This window comes from Myotis nattereri, assembly GCF_964212035.1.
Source record: "Myotis nattereri genome assembly, chromosome: 1".
NCBI lineage: Eukaryota > Metazoa > Chordata > Mammalia > Chiroptera > Vespertilionidae > Myotis > Myotis nattereri.
This window is the reverse complement of record NC_138075.1, coordinates 68381623-68403981: the sequence shown is the minus strand read 5'-3', so window position 1 is coordinate 68403981 and position 22359 is coordinate 68381623. Positions and strand designations below refer to the sequence as shown.

The 22359-nt window shown below is 40.6% G+C and overlaps 1 protein-coding gene across 1 annotated transcript in view; it reads left to right on the top strand.

The window, feature by feature from the left end:
- The first annotated feature begins 3165 nt into the window (after nt 1–3165).
- The window catches only part of EIF2AK4 (eukaryotic translation initiation factor 2 alpha kinase 4), a 96182-nt gene continuing 76988 nt past the window's right edge, over nt 3166–22359 (top strand). The window contains exons 1-4 of the mRNA XM_081113194.1: nt 3166–3419; nt 11905–12017; nt 15546–15648; nt 21980–22132. Coding sequence (XP_080969320.1) covers nt 3276–3419; nt 11905–12017; nt 15546–15648; nt 21980–22132 — 513 coding nt within the window. The 5' untranslated portion in view covers nt 3166–3275. The remainder of the gene's footprint in view (nt 3420–11904; nt 12018–15545; nt 15649–21979; nt 22133–22359) is intronic.

Genomic DNA, 22359 nt, shown 5'->3' with positions numbered 1-22359 from the left:
AATGATATGCAAAGGTTGTTCAACCGCTTGCTATGACGTGCACTGACCACCAGGGCGCAGACTCTCTGACTGGTCGGTTAGCTTGCTGCTGCTGTGCGGCTGATCAGGACTGAGCCAGATGGGCCGGCACGCCCTGGAGCCCTCCTGCGGTCCTTCCCCAGCTGGCCAACCTCCCGCATCCTTCCCCAGCCCCGATCATGCACTGGTGGGATCCCTCAGCCTGGCCTATGCCCTCTTGCAATCTGGGACCCCTTGGTGGATGTTGGAGAGATGGTTTTGGCCCAATCCACAGGCCAGGCCAAGGGACCCCACCAGTGCACGAATTCGTACACCGGGCCTCTAGTATATAAATAATTATCAAAAGTCAATAAGAAAACAAGCTAATTTTTTAAATGGCAAAAGATTTGGACAGAAGATATATGAATGGCAAATAAGCACATGAAAAAGATTCTTAGCATCATTATTATGGAAACACAAATTAAGATTATGAGATACTACTCCACATTTATTACAATGTTTAAACTTTAAAAGGCTGACAATACCAATTACTGGCAAGGATGTAGAGTAGCTAGACTGTAGCTAGAACTCTCATAAACTGGTGGGAATACAAAATGGTTCAACCACTTTGGAAAACAGTTTATCAGTTTCTTTTGTTGTGCAATTTTGACTTTGAAATAATATCAAAGCTACAACAATCATCCAAAGAATTCTCATATATCCTTCACCTAAATTCTCCAGTGGTTGATAATCTACATTTGACTTATAATCATCTCTATTTTATGACTCATTTGGGAGCTAATTGCATATGTAATATGTATTACCTCTTAAGGCTGTAGTGGAAATCCTATCTAATAAAGAGGTAATATGCAAATTGACCATCACTCCAACACACAAGATGGCCACCCCCATGTGGTCAAAGATGGCCACCACAAGATGGCCGGCAGGGGAGGGGAATTGTGGGTGATCAGGCCAGCAAGGGAGGACATTTGGGGGGGACCAGGCCAGCAGGGGAGGGCAGTTAGGGGGAATCGGGCCGGCAGGGGAGCAGTTAGGCATCGATCAGGCTGGCAGGGGAGTGGTAGGGAGGTGATCAGGCTGGCAGGCAGAAGCAGTTAGGGGCAATCAGGCAGACAGGCAGGCAAGTGGTAGGGAGCCAACAGTCCTGGATTGTGAGAGGGATGTCCCAGATTGGAGTGGGTGCAGGCTGGGCTGAGGGACACACACACACACACACACACACACACCCTGTGCATGAATTTCATGCATCAGGCCTCTAGTTTTCTAATAAGAAAGACATTTTTCTAAAGGACCACAGTACAACCATTAAAGTTTGGAAATTAAGACTAATACATTACTGCCATCTAAGCCACAGATCTGTCCCTTCCTCTAATTTTGATGAGTATTTGTATTATGTCCAGCATCCAGTATAGGTCCTAATTTTAGACAATTGAAAATTTTTTACACAGATTGGGTATTAAATATTAAGTAATTGTTACATTTTTAAGCTGTAAGGGTGGTATTATGTTTGTAAAAAGTCTTTGCCTGTTAGAGATACATACTTAAGTATTTATAGAAAAAAAATGATATAATGTTTGAGATTTTCTTTGAGATTCATTCCCAGGGAAGTGGAAGTGGGGAAAAGAAATGAAATAAGAATAAAAAGATACCTAATTGTTAGAGCTGGGTGATGAATAGAGGGTTTATTATATTTCCTCTACTTTTATGTATTTCTAAATTTTTCCATAATTAGAGTTTTAATAAAAAGACCAATGAAGAAGTTGAAAGATTTAAATGATTTAATATGATCATATGTGTGATTTAGAAACATTACTCTGGCTACAATAGGAAGAATGCTTAGAGTGGGGCAAGAAAGAAGACTATTTTTCGAGCCATTGAAGTCTACTAGGGAAGAGATGATGGAGGCCTGAACTAAGTTAGTGGCCGTGGGTGGAGTGAAGTGATGGTTTGAAGAAATGGTGACTATCTGGAAGTGAGAGTTGAGAAAAAGGGAATCCAGTATTACACTTAGTTGGCTTGAACTGATGTTTAGCAAGGGGTGCCATTTATCTACACACCATCACTGGGAAAAGAATAGGTCCACAGAGAGAAGAAGATGGTTTGAGGAGGCCTGGGGTCCAATTAGTTCATTTGTGTTATCCAGCCAAAACTGAGTGGATAAATAACAGCAAGATACCCACATAATCATTAATTAGCAAACAAAAAAGGGGTAAGCAAAGTAGAGGAAATGTCGCTTAAACCTAACTTGAGTTAATGTTATTCTAAATCGACATGCAGCCTTATTAAGTGACTAAAGCTGAAGTACAACAGCAGTGTCTGGGTAGATAATTTTATAAACTCGAAAAAATATTATTGGAAGCAGAATATTACAGAAAGATCCCTAAGTTCGCATTACTGGGCATGGAACATCATTCTTTTCATGGGGCTGTAGTTCATGAAGATGCCTGAGTGGAAAGGCATTTTCAGTTGAAACTGCAACTGGGAGATCCTTAAAGGTGGAAATACAGGGACAGAGGACATACATACACAGCATGTTGTATCTATAGTTCAAGGTTTAGGGGGCACAAAACTGGGGAAGAGGGAGTAGTGGTCATGACTTTTACTCCCGGTAGACTTCTGGGAAAGTTCTAGGTGAGCCGGTGACATGAAAACCCATCAAAGACTTTCCTGCCACTACCCGAACCAGGGTAAATTCCAGCAGGCATTTCTGTTAAAGAAACTTATTTCGTGAAAGCCATACCACTTGGCTTTATCATTCCATTCTGATTGATTTGATCTGCCACGTTCCTGCAGGCTCCTTGGCTCTGGTTCTCTCGCATGATGTGGGCAGTGACTTCCGCGCGCTCCGCAGCCCAGCTCCTCAAGCGGAGGAACCTGCTCCGGGCGCGGCCCCGCCCCCGACACGGTGCCCCGCCCCCGACACGGTGCCCCGCCCCCGACACGGTGCCCCGCCCCCGACACGGTGCCCCGCCCCCGACACGGTGCCCCGCCCCCGACACGGTGCCCCGCCCCCGACACGGTGCCCCGCCCCCGACACGGTGCCCCGCCCCCGACACGGTGCCCCGCCCCCGACACGGTGCCCCGCCCAAGGGCCGACCCTGCGTGAGCCCGCCCACGCCCCGCCCATTGGCCGCACCGCCTGCCCACAACGTGGGGCCCTGCCCACGGGCCGCTCCACACAGCGGTTCCCCTGCCAGAAGCCCGCCCCTGCCCACCGCCGCCGCTGCGGGGCCGCCCTCTGTGGCCCCGGCGTTGCAATGGCTGGGGGTCGCGGGGCTCCCGGGCGTGGCCGGGAGGAGGCTCCGGACAGCTACCCGCAGCGACAGGACCACGAGCTGCAGGCCCTGGAGGCCATCTACGGCGCCGACTTCCAGGACCTGCGGCCGGATGCGTGCGGACCGGTAGGAACGTGGCTCGTCGATCCGGGCCGGCTTGCTGTGGCCCAGCCTCCATCCGTTCGGCCTCCCCGGGCCAGGCCGGGCCGGGAACTGCCGGAGCCGAGCCGCCCACCCGCTTCAGGATTGTGCAGTCCTTTCTCCCCTCCCAGATCCACTCACGCTCACTTTTCAGCGGCCGCGCGGGTCTTCAGAACCCCCACCTGGGCCGACTCTCCCACAGCCTTTTCTTCTCGTAGGCGCCTCTCTCTCCCCTAGGACTGCCTCTCATTCCCATCGACGCCCCGTAACATCCCTGCTTCCTTCCTATCTTGCCCCCTTCCCCTGCTGAAAGTCCTTGAGTTTGATACAATCGCGCATTCAAAGGGGCCTCTGCAACTTTGCTCTGGGACCGCGTTGGGGGCGCTTGCACAGACGGCACTGATGCCCTCCCTCTAAATTCTCTTCACTCTGCCTTGTGTTCACAGCGGTAAAGAACTCGCCACCTGACTGCCCAGCATGCTCACAGTGCTTTCCCGTATGGAGGAATTTTCCTGTACCTTCCTCCAGGGCTCTTACTAGTAGCTGTCGTGGAGGGGACGTGTGCTGAGTCTAAACCTTTTTAAATGACATTTAGTTTAAAAAATTATTTTCCTTTTTGTCTGGGAGTAAGTTAAGGCACATTATAAGCTGCTGATATACTGACCGTTTTCCGCCCCCATCCTTGAAGAGTTATTTACCCAACTCTTAGGTCTCTGCATATTATCATTTAAAAGCTAGTTCTTCCTTCATCAGCTTTTAATATGTTTTTTAAAAAATTGATGTTAGAGAGAGAGGAAGGGAGAGAGAAACATCTGTGAGAAACATTGATTGCCTGCCTCCTACGGCCCCCCTACTGGGGGGGGATCCAGCTGCAAACCCAGGCATGTGCCCTGACAGGGAATCAACTAATGACCTTTCTGTACACTGGATGATGCTCAACCAGCTGAGCCACAGGCCAGGGTCCTTCATCTGCCTTTAATTCTGACAGTTCACAGCATCTTTTCAACACAACCTTATCTACATATCCAGTATTTCCTCAACAAATAGGACCTTGATTCTAGGCATTGGGAATAGCCCTACACAAAAGACAAAAACCACTGCCCCGAGGAAAGGGAACTTATTTCTGTAGTGCTTAATTACAAGTTACTTTTAACCTGAAATGTAAATAGTCCTCTTATACATGCATGTAACAAAATAATAACATAACTTTCTGGTGATTTGGTAATTTTCCTGTTCCTAAACATTGAGGGCCAGGAAGTAGGCCCAGTAAGCAGCCAAAAATAGGTGTCACACCTGGACTCACTCAAAGGCCTCAAGATTTCATTCAAAGTTAGTTTGTTTACTTTATACAGTGGGGCCTTGACTTACGAGTGTCCCAACTAACGAGTTTTTCGAGATACGAGCCATCTTTCGCACTAATTTTTGGCTTTGAGTTGCGAGCTAAAATTCGGGTTACGAGCCAGCTTCAGATACCACACCACTAGTTGGCGCAGCGAACGTCACAGTGAACATCAGCCCAGCATCACGTGTCTCACTCGTTCACTTTAAGATTTGACATACGAGCTGAAACCGGTTTGGCTCAGTGGATAGAGCGTCGGCCTGCGGACTGAAAGGTCCCAGGTTCGATTCCGGTCAAGGGCATGTACCTGGGTTGCGGGCATATCCCCAGTAGGAGATGTGCAGGAGGCAGCTGATCGATGTTTCTCTCTCATCGATGTTTCTAACTCTCTATCTCTCTCCCTTCCTCTCTGTTAAAAATCAATAAAATATATATATAAAAAAAAAAGATTTGACATACGAGTAATTTGAGTTATAAGCTCCGTCAAGGAATGAATTAAACTCCTAAATCAAGGCCCCACTGTATATGCTTAATTATCTAGTCTTGTGGCTGCGGAAGGGTGAATGGAGCTGATGTAAGTAGGGATACCAATCCCAGAAATTATAGCTTGTGGCCTGTATAACAAGACAGAAGTCTAAACAAAACCAAACTGAAAGTCAGGTAGAAGAATTCAAATGACGGTGTGTGACCCACAGTGCACAGGGCAAAGAGCCTCAACACTTTTATAGGCCCTACAGGCAAGTAATTGATGGTCATAAGGATGAACCAGAGTGTGTTATTCAGCAAGTACTTACCACCTGCTGTTTGAAGTCTTCAGGGAAAGGTTATACGTCCACAATCTTTTATCCAAAACTCTTGAGGCCTGGCAGGTTTCACAGTCCAGAAGTGTTTGCATTTACGTGCATTTATACACATGCCATACGTTCGCTAATACCTCCCTTGATGTGTGTTTGGAGGTTGGGGAGCATCATCCAAAATCAAACAACTAAATGTGTAACCTGGATAAACAAAGACTATTGATAGCCTTGTGTCGTCAGTTCAGCCCAAATTTGCTGCCAATAAATCCAGGTCAGAATTTATTGACCTGAATAAACTTCAGGTTTTTAAAACTTCTGAAGTTTTTAAAACTTCCTTTTGAAGGATGTGTTATAATGTAGATTTCAGTTTAGTGGAATATGTATATCATTTATAAATAGCTAAACATTTTGGGAGTGAATGCTAAAAATTATTTTATATACTAAAAAAGTTTGGGCAGCCCTAGTTTAAAATATAATTTTCTCTAGAGTTATACACTTACTATTAATCTAGCAAGTTTGGCTAATTTTCCATGTCAGCAAAGGGTCTGCTCATTTTTAATTTGATAGCTCTTGCAAACATCCCTCCTCCAAAGTTTGCTTCTGTTTCAAGGCCTACCAGTAGTGTGTGAGAGTAGTTTTCCTACATTTTAATTTCTTAGTTATTAATTATCTAGGCTACCTTTGTTTGTGAGCAATGGATTTTTCTTTTTCTGTGAGCTGTTTGTTCATGTTCACTGGTTCATTTTTTCCATTGTAATGTATATTTTTTTATCCATGTGTCAGAGCTATTTATATGTTAATAAAATTAGCATTTTGGGTTATATATTACAATTCTTTTTTTCAGAGAGGAAGGGAGAGGGAGGGAGAGATAGAAACATCAATGATGAGAGAATCAACGATTGGCTGCCTCTTACACGTCCTATATGGGGGATCAAGCCCACAACCCAGGCGTGTGCCCTGACTGGGAATCAAACTGGGACCTCTTGGTTCATAGGTTGTCGCTCAACCACTAAGCCACACAAGCCAGGCAATATATTGCAAATATTTTCCCTTAATTGACCGTGCACATTTTGATATTTATGTAATTAATGCAATTTAAAAAAACCTTAATATTGTCCAAATGGACTGTTTTTTGTTTGTTTGTTTTATGGTCGCTGTAGATTGTTTTATTTCTAGAAAATATTTTTCTCTCCACTGTTACCAAAAAAATGAAATCTTTCAGGTTTTCTTTTTATGACTTTATTTTTAAACTTTTATCAAGTAAATATAGAAATAGCTTTTAAAAAAAAGTTCTTAGCTCCATCTAAGTATGAATCTAGGCCACCCCCAACTAGCCAGTTATACTAATACCAGTTTTTTGTTTTTGTTTTTGTTTTTCAAATTTTTCTACCACTGTAGTTCCCCCTTATCTGAGGGGAATACATTCCAAAACCCCCAGTGAATGCCTGAAACTGCGATACTACAAAACCCGGTATATACTATAATTTTCCCTATAATAACTATGATAAAGTTTATTTTATAAATTAGACACAGTAAGAGATTAACAGCAATAACTAATAATAAAATAGAATAGTTGTAACAGTATGCTGTAATAAAAGTTATGTGAATGTGGTCTTTCTCTGTGGAAATATCCATTGTACTGTACTCACCCTTCTTGTGATGATGTGAGATGATAAAATGCCTACCTGATGAAATTAAGTGTGATAAGATGAAGTGAGTGAGGTGAATGACATAGACATTGTGAGATAGTTTTAGGCTACATCTTATCAGAAGGAGAATCATCTTGGGGAGATGCTGGGTCATCAAGCTCTGAAGATGTTATTAATTATTGAAGATCATTTTTCTTCTCAATTATTGGTTTGAGAGAGAGGAAGGATGAGAAACATCGATTTGTTGTCCCACTTATTTATGCACTCATTGATTGTTTCTTGTATGTGCCCTGATCAGGGACTGAACCCACAACCTTGGCGTATTCGGACACTGCTCTAACCAACTGAGCTACTTAGCCAGGGCAGTGAGAATCCTGTTGATAGCAGAATTGGATCACTGTTGACCTCAAGTAACTGAAACTGTGAAAAGTGTAACCACAGATAAGGGGGGATTGCCTGCTAATTTGAAATGCTACCTTCACATTATCTCGGACTGGTAGTTTCATAAGGACAGGATCTGTTTGTTTGTTCACACCTACATGCCAAGTGCCTGGTAAAAATTTCAGAATTCTTTATTGAATGAAATAATTTCCAAATGTATTTGAGTCTATAATTGACTCTCTCTTCTATCCCATTAATCGATTTAAGCACTGCTACCATATTGCTTTAATTATTATAGATTTATAACAAGCCTTAGTGTTTGGTGTGGTCACCATTTACTTTACAAAATTTTCCTAACTAGTTTCACTTTAGTTTTTCCATATAAACTTTGAAATCAACTTGCCTAGTTCAAAAAATTATTTTTACTGGAATGGTATTTAATTTGGGGAGGATTCAGATCCTGAATATTTTTGTCTTTTAATTTTTTTAAAATTTTAATTATGTTGGCAAACAATATTACATTAATTTTAGATGATTAGACATTTACATAACTTATGAAGTGATTACTCTGGTAAGTCTAATACCCATCTGACACCGTACATAGTTATTGCAATATTATTGACCTATATTTGCTGTGATGTACTTTACATCCCCATGACTATTTTTATAACTGGCAATTTGTAAATCTTAACCCTGTACCCTTTTTCTAGATTCTGAGTATTTCAATGTTTGTAAATAAAATAGAGCTGTAGGTTATTAAACTTTTAAAAGGAATCTAACATTGTTTACCAGCTTCACAAATAGGTAGATGAGTGAACAGAAGGAGAATAAACTTGATGATTTTTACAAGATCAGTTACAGAAAGTATTCATTTTCAGAAAAGGAGGAGAAAAATCAGTGAGTAAGGCATTTCACACAAAATCAGAGAAAGACAAATACCATATAATCTCTTTTATATATGAAATCTAAAACAAAGCTCATAGATTGAATGATTGGTGGTTGGAGGATAGGTAAACTGTTGGGTTAAATAATTTGAATTTTAAAAAAACCATAAATCTAGAAGAATGTTACCTAATTTCTATTTCCTAAGCTTTCACTGTCATTATTTTTGTGTGTTTTTTTGTTTGTTTTTAATATATTTTTATTGACTTTAGGCAGTGGTTCTCAACCTTCCTAATGCCGTGACCCTTTAATACAGTTCCGCATGTTGTGGTGACCCCCAGTTTCATTGTTACAAATTGAACATAATTAAAGCATAGTGATTAATCACAAAAACAATATGTAATTATATATGTGTTTTCTGATGGTCTTAGGCGACCCCTGTGAAAGGGTTGTTCGACCCCCAGAGGGGTCGCGACCCACAGGTTGAGAACCGCTGCTTTAGAGAGAGAGGAAGAGTGAGAAACTGCCTCCTGTATATCTCCTACTGGGGATTGAGCCCAAAACCCTGCTCAATGTAACCAGTGACCTCTTGGTGCATGGGTCGGTGCTCAACCACTGAGCCACCCCGGCTGGACCTTTTTTTTTTTTTTTTTAACTAGGTGGTTTCGCTTGCCTATTTTGGCATTACACTCATCATGTATAAACTGAACTTAACATCTTTCACAAGCACTTTACAAACTTTTATTTGACACAGTTGATTATTTTCTTATAAAATACTGTGTTTCTTGGAATAATGGAGCACCACACAGTCCTGATTTTTCCTCTTTATGTCTTTGGCTACCTCCTTTCATCTCCTTTTTGGTTATCCCCTTTAAAATGGTCATCTAATATTGGAACTCCTCAAAGCCTGCTCATTGAATAGGCTGCATGAAGAGCAAAGTGGGAATTCCACTTGTAATGATAGATTTGGAATAAACTTTGGAGGGCCTTGAATAGCAAGATAAGGATGTGGGGGCACCCAAGGCAGTTCTTTTTTTTTTTTTTTTAAGTAATCACTTTATTATTTATTTTTATTATTTTTTTATAATATACAAAGTAAATCTATTACCGGATTGTAGATACAAAATAATTAGCCATTTACATGCAATAAACATTAATATTTCAATAAGAATGATTTTAAATATAATAATGTTATATGCAATAAACATTAATATTTCAACAAAAACTATTTTAAATACAATAATATTACCAAAACTGTACTAACATAGTATAATGTCACAAAGGTTGTAGGAAATATTAAAAGTCTGCAAATAAAAGGATTACTTCTAAAATATTTTTTTTCCTCTGGCTCTATTTTTGTTCATCAGTTTATGTTGTTCTTTATATTACACAAATGAGCGAGATCATGTGACATTTATCTTTCTCCAACTGGTTTACTTCACTTAGCATAAATAGTCTCCAGGCTGGCTGGACCATTTTTGATTTTGATATCTTCACAAACTTAAAACCAAAATTGCACATGTTACTTTATTTCTAGATTTGTTATATTTTCACATAGACTAGTTTTTCCGGCACAGAAATGACAGAATGTGAGATCTGAAGCAGCTGAGAAACAGCAGGCCATGTTGAACCAAATCTTGCCATAAAATTTAAGGAAGATATGATTAGCAGAATCCTAGGTAACAATTTTAGGCCAAACATCTGGAAGTGGTTTGAATTGTGTAACTTTTAAAAATATATATAATTGTGGTTTAAAGAAAACAACAAAACAAAAAACAAAAACCACAGATATAACATAAAATTTACCATCTTAACCATTTTTTTTAACACAACATTATTTAAAACATTTTTTAAATTTATTGATTTTTAGATTGCGAAAGAGTTGTTGTTCTACTTATTTATGTATTCATTGGTTGATTTGTTTCCCCTCACCTGAAGATATTTTAGAGAGAGGGAGAGAAACATTGATGTGAGAGAAACATTGATTGGTCACCTCCCATATGCATCCCGACAGGGATGGAACCCGAAACCCAGGTATGTGCCCTGACTGGGAATGGAACTTTCAACCCTTCAGTGCACCGGATGACGCTCCAACCAACTGAGCCACATGGGTCAGGGCTCATTGATTGATTCTTGTATATTCTTTTACCAGGGATCAATCCCACAATCTTGGCATATCAGGATGATGCTGTAACCAATAAGCTGCCTCCTGCACACACGCTACTGGGGATCAAGCCCCCAATCCATGCATGTGCCCTTGACTGGAATCGAACCCGGGACCATTCAGTCCACAGGCTGACACTCTATCTACTGAGCCAAACCAGCTAGGGCTCTTAACCTTTTTAAGAGTACATTTTAGTAGTGTTAAGTATACTTATATTGTGTGCAATGAAAAATTATGTTGGTATTTTTAATTGATTTCCCTTACTCTGCTGCTTATCTTGTAAACAAGTAAAGTTTAACCATGGGCTGTCATCAACCCTTATGCTTTAGCCTTGAAACCAAAAAAATTGCTGCTGTGTGGAATGGCTGATAAAATTCTCAATTTTTCCTAGTCTTACCCTTTACTTTAGTACTTTTAACAGAAATAGGCACTTTATTAATTAGCGAGTTGATTTTGTTGGGCTTGTGTTAGAAAGTGCCTGAAGAAAGCACATTCATACTGAGCAGCAGGGATTATAACTGCGTTGGCTCCTCCAGGAGGTGTGCTAGTGTTTCTAATCCTTTGGGGGTAATTTAAGATCCTTGGGGTTTGTTTCTTGAATAGCTGTGGGTATTTTTTATGAATTCCAAATGAGCATTACCTCTCTTGTGTTTGAGGACTGAATTTACATTACTCTCTCACTTTTTATATGCTTGAGGATTTGTTGGGCTTTTTAATAACAGTTCAGGGCAGTACCAGCTTCATGGTGCCATTAGGAAGTGAATTTACTCATATCTTATTGTTACATTATATGGCCTTCTCTCCATTACTACTTTCTATGCGGCTTGCATGTCACTTTCATTTTCAGTCTTCAAATTAATTTTTTTCTCATGTAGGAATTTGTATATTTTGGAGCTGATTCATCTACATTGTGTTTTCCTCTCCTTTAGTGATCTCAAAAATGTTCGATTACCCCTTATTTTGTGTTTATTTGCTTGCTAGTATTTCTTTTTTTTAAATTTAAATTTTTATTGTTCAGATTATTACAGTTGTAACTCTTTTTTTCCCCCCCCATAGCTCTCCTCCACCCAGTTCCCACCCTACCCTCTGCCCTTACCCCTCCCACTGTCCTCATCCATAGGTGTACAATTTTTGTCCAGTCTCTTCCTGCACCCTCACACCCCTTTCCCCCCTTTTAAACTAAGATGATCATTATCTTAATCATTAATGATTGGCTCTCTAGATTAAAAATATATTTTTTTTTCTTTTTCTCTTTTAGGTCAAAGAGCCCCCTGAAATCAATTTAGTTCTGTACCCCCAGGGTCTGGCTGGTGAAGAAGCATATGTAAAAGTGGATTTGAGGGTTAAATGCCCACCGACCTACCCAGATGTGTGAGTACATTATAAATAGCTGTGATGTAATTTCAGTTCTCTGTTTTGACCACATAAAAACAGGTTGAAATAAACAGAATTTTCTCCTTCCTGCCACCATTCCATCTACAATTTCATTTTCTGTCACTTGCATGTCATTAAAACTATATCAGCAATAGACATTTTCATAAGACCTATCTTGTGTTAAGTTTGCTTCTAGCTGTACAATAGCCACTATAGATATCAGTATTTGCTCCATGACCAATTGTTTGCTTCTTCTGATGTGTTAACTTTTGTTTGTCTAATTCTTCATAAACTGAGAAGAGGAACAATCTAGAAGAAAAGGATAAAGGCATGGTAGCTTGTGTACTTGGTTTTAAAGTATGATCAGCATTGGGACTTGGAGTAGCCTTCTGGGCTGAATGGAACTTTATTCATAAAGGAAGATTTAGAGTCTCCCTGCAAGGCACGTAGCCAGTGAGATAACCACAGAACTCCACATATTTCCAAATCACCTTGAGAACCACTGATACAGCAAAAGTATTAGCAATCAGGACTTAAGTGTTCTTTTTCTCAAGTATCTTGTATATTTCATGTAATTTCCCCCAGACATTCCATATGGAAAGACAGATTGGCCTGGATGATGTTTTGTGGCTTGGTCTTATCGTGCAGGGAACCACTGAAGAAAAGTGACAAAAGGAAGCACTGCCTTTCACAGAGGGTGGTAAATCTATGGAATTGGTTATACTAAGAGATGATGGAGGATATGATACTATAGATAGGTCAAGATGAACTCTTTGAAGTTAGTGACCCTCTTTTGCTCCCAACACTGTGCCCAGAGTAGATAAGTAGGTATGTAGAAAGTTAAATAATGAATTGATTAAAGAACAACTAAATTTATGAAAGCAGAATAAGACAGTGCCTCTTTAGGTTTTATTTTTCTGACACCAACTGCATGTCCAACAATTCAATTCAGTTCTGTTACAAACTATTCTTAGTTATAGCAGACCCCAAGGGTTAAGGCTTAGTCCCACAAGACTTCAAAGGCCAGTTGCAAATACTAGTACTTCTGATCAGCTGGCTGTAAATTTGCAGGTTCCCACAACCCCCTCCTTGGGTTTATTAATTTGCTAGAACAAGCTCACAGAACTCAGATAGACACTTCACTTACTACTGAGTTTATTATAAAGGATATAACTTAGGAACAGCCACATGGAAGAGATGCATAGGCAAGGAATGTAGAAGGCCATGGAGCTTCCCCATTCTCCTGACATTGACAGGTATCCCTGGGTGACCACACGGTTACTGCTGGTTGAGGACTACTGCCCTAGAGAACTATTCAGGTAATCTTGATGTGTACACTTGGTAAAAATATTACGCGATGATTTTTTAAACAACAACAACAACAACATGGAAATGCTTGTAAAAAGTAAAAATTCTAATATCAGCTACATAAATTTATGTGGCTAAGGCATAAAGAGAACATTGGAAAGTTCTATTAAAATATAATTAGTATTGCTGCCCTGGCTGGTTTGGCTCAGTGGATAGAGCGTCAGCCTGCAGACTGAAGGGTCCCGGGTTCAATTCCGGTCAGGGGCACATGCCTGGGTTGTGGGCTTGATCCCCAGTGGGGGGCGTGCAGGAGGCAGCCGATCAATGATTCTCTCTCATCATAGATGTTTCTCTCTCTCTCTCTCTCTCTCTCTCTCTCTCTCTCTCTCTCTCTCCCCCCCTTCCTCTCTGAAATCAATAAAAAAAATATAAAAATAATAAAAATAAATAAAATATAATTAGTATTGTAGATGAAGTTTTTATTATTCTTTTACTACTGCTATATAATGATTGCTTTATTTTTAAAAAAATAATTATGTAAGACTTGACTTGGGGGAACATTCATATCTTTTGAGATGATAGGGGGCAGGAACTTCCCTTTTCTGCAAAATACCTTGATGCTATCTTTTGAGATGATATGGGGCAGGAACTTTCCTTTTTTGCAAAATACCTTGATGCCACTGTGAGAGAATCCCAAGTTAGACATGCACAGACTCAGGGCTATGTGGTACTTCTATTCTTTTTCTCATATATATAACTACTTTCAGATTCCCATCTATCCAAATAGGTAATGATTGTAGAATCTATTATAACTGAAGCATTGTGAGAACATCATAGATAATGAATAGTAAAGGGTGTGCTAAGGTAAAACACCATGAATTACTCAGAAATGCTTGGTAGGAAGTACAGTCATCTTTTGTTCAGTAAAATCAAAGAAATCTTATTTAATTTCAATGAATTGTTATTGGATGTTTATTTGTTGGGAGGGCTGGCTGTGTACTTTCCTTGAGTAGACGGTGTTGAGTCTGAGTTGTGCTCTATATGGATGAAGAGGGGAGTGAAGTTGGCATCTTTGGAAGAGTGTGTAGGACTAGATTTATACTTGAGTGAGTGGGCATTTTCCCACCTTGCTTACAATTAGAGTGAGTGACTGGACATGGCATGTTGTGGGAATACTAGATGGATCATTGTGGCTCCATGTAGTCTAGTTATTCTCATCCTGCTTTATGTGGAGCACAAAGACCAGAGCAAAGCACTTGGTGTCTGACAGGTGAGCTCTAAGAGCTGGAGTAATTGATGTTGGGGGCAAGCCAGGGTCAAGCATTATCAAACAGGGAGTGTGTAATTCAGCTACTAGACTGGAATCACACACAGAGTGATTTTTTTAATATTTTTTATTATTGATTTCAGAGAGGAAGGGAGAGGGAGAGAGAGGTGGAAACATCAATGATGAGAGAGCATCATTGATCAGCTGCCTCCTGCAAGCCCCTTACTGGGGATCGCCTGCAACCCAGGCATGTGCCCTGACTGGGAATTAAACCATGACCTTCTGGTTCATAGGCCCATGCTCAACCACTGAACCATTCCGGCCGGGTGAGTGATTTTTTTAAAAATATGTATTTTTATTGATTTCAGAGAGGAAAGGAGAGGAAGAGAGAGGTGGAAACATCAATGATGAAAGAGAATCATTGATCAGCTGCCTCCTGTATGTCCCCTACTGGGGATTGAGCCTGCAACCTGGGCATGTACCCTTGACTGGAATCAAAACCAGGACCCTTCAGTCCGCAGGCTGATGCTCTATCTACTGAGCCAAACCAGCTAGGGCTAGAGTGATATATATATATTTAGAGTGATATTTTTAAAGGTGGTAACAGAATAGTTGATGTGGAAAATTTTAATCAGATTGTAAAGCTGAAATCAGAGACAGAGGAGTTGGGGAGATACTGGGATCAAGCCCCAGTAAGTCTGATCATCTCACAGCTCACACTGACAGCTGGCCAGCCCACTCGCTCCACATTGCCTGCAGGTGAATCCATGATGAGCACTGTGTCAGCCGTGCTGCTGGGGTATAGTTGGAATCCTTTTGAGTTGCAGAGAAATGTTGCTGGGAGTATAGAGAGAGGTTCACAAATGAGCCCTGTATGAAATCCCCAAATATTAATGCAGACAGGCTGCACTTTCGAGTAACTCCTTTTTGTTTTGTTATTTCTTTCCCAGAGTCCCTGAAATAGAGTTAAAAAATGCCAAAGGTCTGTCCAATGAGAGTGTTAATTTATTAAAATCTCGCCTGGATGAAGTGGCCAAGAAGCATTGTGGAGAGGTAAGATTTGTTTAACTGGACTTATAAGAGGACAGTAAAAATCTCATCATGTTCACCAGTGTTTGCCTTTCTGCCTCTTCTGGGACTGAAAGATATTTCCATTGCACCTTAAATCCAGTTTTGACTAGAATGTTTTGTTTCTTATTGATATCTACAAAGGAGAACATTGCTATTTGTATTTCTTTAATTTATAGTACTTAGGAATTACAAATTGTAGAGTGTATATAGATGATATTATTGATATCTTTAAGAATCTTTCCAAAAGATGAACCTAGCCATATGAACCTGGCCATATTTTTTGCATCCTTTGGATCTGGTACCATGACTTGATCTTGATTTGAACCTTTATATTGGAAAATATTTACAGATAAGTGATTTCTGACTAAACTTTGCCACTTTTCCTTTTTCCATATCAGAATATCTAATTGTTCTCCTTGACAACAATTAGGGACATGCTTTAATCCTTCATTGTCTCTTCTCTACCCGAGCATGGGGGTACACTTAGTTCAGTGCTAATTCTTTCTTAAGCCTCTGCACATCAGGGTCTACCTGAGCTCATCCTTGGGCGATGCCACTCTCTCTGGAGGGCTAGACTAGGTGACTTCTTCCTTTTTTAAAAATATATTTTTATTGATTTTAGAGAGGAAAGGAGAGGGAGAGAGAGATAAAAACATCAATGATGATAGATAATCATTGATTGGCTGCCTCCTGCGTGCCCCACACTGGGGATCGAGTCTGCAACCCAGGCATATGCCCTGACCAGGAATCGAACCTCAACCTCCTGGTTCACTGGTTGACGCTCAGCCACCAAGCCATGCTGGCCAGGCTAGGTGACTTCTTAATGTAGAGTATTACTGTGTGCTGCTTAGGTCAGACCAATTCCCTTTATGTATAATCCTCACGTACCTGTACAGTCACAAGGCAGCTCCTGTTTAACTATTGCATCCTGTGGAAACTGAGAAGCGGTAAGTTAGGACCAGCCCTAGGGCTCTGTCTCTGTTTCTGTTTCAGACCTCTCAGTATCTAGACAGTCATTTTGCAACATAGTGAGTCAGTGTGACCTGGGAGGTGCTTTTTGGCCATGAAATTGGTGCCTACTTGAGTTTCTGTTTCCACAAACTTCAGTCATCATTGAGATACAGACAGTGATTATAGAACAGCCCCGACAAAAAACTAGGCCTTGGGAATTACTCCAAAGTCCTTTCTATTGTAAGGGGACTCTAATGTCTAATTGAGAAATAATATGGAGTTCTGTTAAATTTAGCTACAGAATCCTCTGGTTTCTTGAATTCATGATTTAGGATTCTTTTGAAAAAATATTTGCCCAATTTTTCTAGCACAGTATTATCCTATATAATAAAAGGCTAATATGCAAATTGACCGAACAGCGAAATGACTGGGAAGCACTGCTCAGCCAGAAGCCGGGCTCACAGCTGGTGAGGGCAGTGGCAGTGGCGGGAGCCTCTCCAGCTTCCACGGCAGTGCTAAGGATGTCCAACTGATGGCTTAGGTCCGCTCCCCATGGGATATCCCCCGAGGGCTCCCGGACTGTGAGAGGGCACAGGCTGGTCTGAGGGACCCCCACTGAGTGCACGAATTTCATGCACCGAGCCTCTAGTCTATATAATAAAAGCCTAAGCAACCATTATGGTGGAACAGCCAGAACAACCGGTCACTATGATGTGCACTGACCACCAGGGGACAGATGCTCAACACAGGAGCTGCCCCCTGGTAGTCAGTGTGCTCCCACAGGGGGAGCACCACTCAGCCAGAAGCCAGGCTCATGGCTGGTGAGTGCAGCGGCGGTGGTGGGAGCCTCTCCCATCTCCGTGGCAACACTAAGGAGCTGTGAGCCGAGTGGTAAGAAGCAGCGAGCAGACGGGCAGTAAGGAGCGAGGGGTTCCAGACTGCAAGAGGGCTTAGGCCAGGCTGAGAGACCTCCCCCGCTCAGTGCACGAATTTTGTGCACTGGGCCTCTAGTTAACAATAATCACTATGTTGTACATTATATCCCCAGAAGTTATTCATCTTATAACTAGAACTTTGTACTCTTTGACCAATATCTCTCCTATTCCCGCATCCCCTGGTAACCACTATTCTAGTCTCTGTTTCTATGAATTTGGTGTTTTTATTTATTATTATTATTATTTGTTATTTGACTTTTTTTAGATTGCACATATAAATGCTATCCTACAATAGTTGTCTTTCTCTGTCTGACTTATTTCACTTAGCATAATGCCCTCAAGGTCCAGCAAGATGTCCTTTCTCATGGCTGAATATTATATATTTATATTCCACATCTTTATTCATTCATCTGTTGACCGACACTTAGCTTGTTTTCATTTCATGTCTGTTATAAATAATGCACCAATAACATGGGAGTACCGATATCTCTTCAATATCCTGTTTTCATTTCATTTGGATATATATCGAGAAGTGTGATTGCTGCATGATATGATAGTTCTAGTCCTAATTTTTTGAGGAACCTCCATACTGTTTTCCATAGTGGATGTACCAGTTTATTAGTACATTCCCATCAACAGTGCACAAGTGTTCGCTTTCTCCACATCCTCGACAACACTTATTACCTGTCTTTTTTGATAATAGCCATTCTAATAGGTGAGGTGATATCTCATTGAGGTTTTGATTTGCATTTCCCTGGTAATTAGTGATGTTGAGCATCTTTCCATGTACCTGTTGGCCATTTGTGTGTCATCTTTGGAAAAATATCTGTTGAGTTCCTCTGCCCATTTTTAAATAAGATTGTTTGTGTTTTTGCTTTTGAGTTGTGTGGATTCATTATATTTTTGGGGGTTACTAACCTTATCAGATATGTGATTTGCAAATATTTTCTCCCATCTGTAGGTTGCCTTTTCATTTTATTGATGGTTTCTTTTGCTGTGAAGAAACTTTTCATTTTAATATAGTCCCACATGTTTGTTTTTGCTGCCCTTTTTTTTTTTTTGCTTTATTTTAAATTACACTTTTTATTTTGAGATAATTATAGAGTCACATGCAGTTGTAAGAAATAATATTGAGAGATCAGATGAACCTTTTCCTTAGTTTGTCCCTATGGTAATTTTTTGCAAAACTATGCGTAGTATCATAGTCAGGATATTGGCATTGGTAGTCAGATAGTTTCACCACCACATGTTGCCCTTTTATAGCCACCCCCTTATCCCCACCTCCACCTTCTCCTGACACCTGACAACCACTAATCTGTTCTCCAGTTATGTAATTTTCTCACTTAAGGAAATTATATAAGTACAATCATATAGTGTGTAACCTTTGGGATTGGCTTTGTTTTAACTCAACACAGTTCTCTGTAAATTCAACCAGATTGTTGCATGAATCAGTAATTCTTAATTTTTACTCCTGAGTAGTATTCTATTTATTTCATGGTACCACAATTTGTTTACCATCTACCAGGTGGAAGACATCTGGATTGTTTCCAGTTTTGAGCTATTAAAAAGTTACATGTTTTAAACATTCATGTACAGGGTTTTGTTTGTGTTTTTTGTTAATCCTCACCCAAGGATATTTTTTTCCATTGGTTTTTAGAGAGAGTGGAAGGGAGGGAGGTAGCAGGGAGAGAGAGGGAGAGGTGAGAGAGACACATCGATTGGTTGTCTCCCGCACACACCCCAACTAGGGCTAGGGATCGAACCTGCAACCCAGGTACATGCCCTTGACCGGAAATCAAATCCAGGACCTTTCGGTGCTCAGGCTGACACTCAACCAACTGAGCCACACTAGCCAAGGCTCATGTACAGCCTTTGATGTGAACAGACGTTTTCATTTATCTGGAACAAATGCCTCAGAATGCATTTGTGTGTATATGGTAGATGTGTGTTCATTTTTTAAGAAACCACCATACTTTCCCAGGTTGGCAGTACCACTTTACATTCCCCCCAGCAATATGTGAGTGGTCCACATCCTTGTCAGCACTTGATGTCACTTTTTTATTTTAGCTGTTCTAAAAGATGTTGTGATAATTAATGTTATATGTGAACTTGGCTAGGCCACAGTACCCAGATGTTTGACCATATGTTATTCTGTATGTTTCTATATAGGTAATTTTTGGATGAGATTAACATTTAAATCTGTGGGACTTTGAGTTAAGCAGATTACCCTCCATATGACGTGAGTGGGTCTCATCCAATCTTTAATAGAGGCTTTAATAGAAAAAGACTGGCCTTCCTAGAAGAGGAAATTTCCAGAAGATGGATGGCCTTTGGACTTGGCTGCAACATTAACTTTTTAGCCACTCTGCAGATTTTGGACTCACTAGGCTCTATAACTCTAGAATCACATGAACCAATACCTTAAAATAAATGTATCTCTCTCTCTCTCTCTTTCTCTCTCTCTCTCTCTCTCCCTCTTTCTCTACACACATACACACACACACACATACACACACACACACCCTGTTGGTTCTGTTTCTCTGGAGAGCTCTGACTGATATGGATGTGTATTATGAGAATGAGAGTGGCTGTTGTAAATAAGGTCAGGAGAGGCCTCTGATAAGGTGACATTTGAGCAGAAGCTTGAGGGAAGCCAAACAATGAACCCTGTAAATATGGGGGGAGGGACAATTGCCAGTTTTGAAAGTAGTTCTTGTTTTCATCTGGTATTATATATTTATCAGATTTGTTTGTATAGAAAATGCTTTTAAATTAAACAGATTGGCAGAAGAAAAACTCTCCACCACCTAGCTCCTGGCTCCTTTCTGGTACAGTAGTTTCTCTTTGATATAATAGAAACTACCGTCTTTTCCTAGCTTTTTGTTGTTGTTGTTTATTAAATATATTTTTTTATTGATTTCAGAGACAAAGGGAGAGAGATTGAAACATCAATGATAAGAGAGAATCATTGATTGGCTGCCTCCTGCACGCCCCCTACTGGGGATTGATCCCGCAACCCAGGCATGTGCCCTTGACTGGAATTGAACCCAGGACCCTTCGGTCCACAGGCCGATGCTCTATCCACTGAGCCAAACTGTCTAGGGCCCCAGCTTTTCTTAAAAGAGCTTTTTATTTTTTTACTTATTGATTTTAAAGAAAGAGAGAATGGGGGGGGGAGGGGGAGAGAGAGAGAGAAAGAGAGAGAGAGAGAAACATCTATTTGTTGTTCCTCTTATTTATGCATTAATTGGTTGATTCTTATATGTGCCCTAACTAAAGATTGAACCCACAACCTTGGCGTACCAGGACATGCTTTACCCAACTGAGCTATCCAGTCAGGGCAAAAAAGAGCTTTTCTGTAAAGAACTTGCCTCCTAAACTCTAGGCTAGTGTTTCTCAATTGTAAATCGAAGTATATCTAGTGAATGCCACAGCTTCTGGTATAATAAAAAATACACGAATTTCCCCTACAACAGCTGTGGTTTCTTTGCATTGCCTCCCTAAGTCAATAAACTTTATATCCTTGTGTACCATGACTTCTATTACTATTTACCAGCGTGTTAAGTCCCTTCAGAAAATATTTTAAACATATAATTGAAATAAGAGTTTTGAAGCTGCCTCATTGTATAATTGAAGGAAAAAAATCTCAGTGTGTTGGTTGTCAGGTGCAGAAGGAGCTTGGCACTCTTGACCTCTTTGGGGTTGGGGTAGTCAGTCAGCGTGGGGTCCCAGCCACCCTGTTCTATTGATTTACCAATCCCAGTGTGATTTATGACTCCCAGGTGCAGGGGAAAGTGGCTTCCTGTGGTCACATGACTGTCTGAGAGGGAGGTCGCTTTTCTTCTGGCACTGTCTGAATGCTTCCCTAAGTGTAAATGAAGTGCTGTCTCGGTATTGATCAGCCTCCTACTGGCCCATTACCAGCAGGGAGATAATGAGGGCTATAAATATCTGCTTCCAGACCCCCAATAGAATTATTTTCAGTATGCGGTGTGGGTAGATGAAAGCTGATATTAGCAATGATTATTGTCTGTTTAGCTATCATATGTAGACAGGTTTTCTAGTTAGGAAGGTAATTTTTTTTATTTTTATTCAGTCTTAAACATTTTATCAAATTATTTGTACAGAAAAATATTTTATCAGATTTATTAAACAAAAAATCCAGTAAATGAAACAGGACTACAAAAGACAAGTGAAGCTTTTTATTCACCTAGTGATTTGTCTTGATAGCAACATGATGAGTCATGTAAAAGCCTTGTCCTGCTGTGATTGCCTCACGTCCTGAATTCAGAACGTGTCATATCAAAATGAATATCACTACTGTAAGTGGCTATCTGGTTGTCTGCATGTTTTTCTATAATCTCTCCTTGGCACCCTGTCTTCCCATCATTTGACCATTTGTGGTTGACATTCATCTCCCTGTTTAGGTGATGATATTTGAACTGGCTTACCATGTGCAATCATTTCTCAACGAACATAACAAGCCCCCTCCCAAGTCTTTTCATGAAGAAATGCTGGAAAGGCGGGCTCAGGAGGAGCAGCAGAGGCTGTTAGAGGCCAAGCGGAAAGAGGAGCAGGAGGTGAGATCTTTGTCATCACAGGTGGCCAGCCCCGACGACTGTGAGCTTCTATAGGTTGTGACTGTCTTCACCTACACACCTACATGTTAACACTGTCTCTTAGTGGGTCCCATTAATTTTGTTATTGCTTATCTTCTATTTAATTGTATATCCTCGTTACCATTTAGAATTTAAAGCTCCTTATTGTCATTGTGTTTAGGAAGGCACATTTTATTTATTTATTTTTA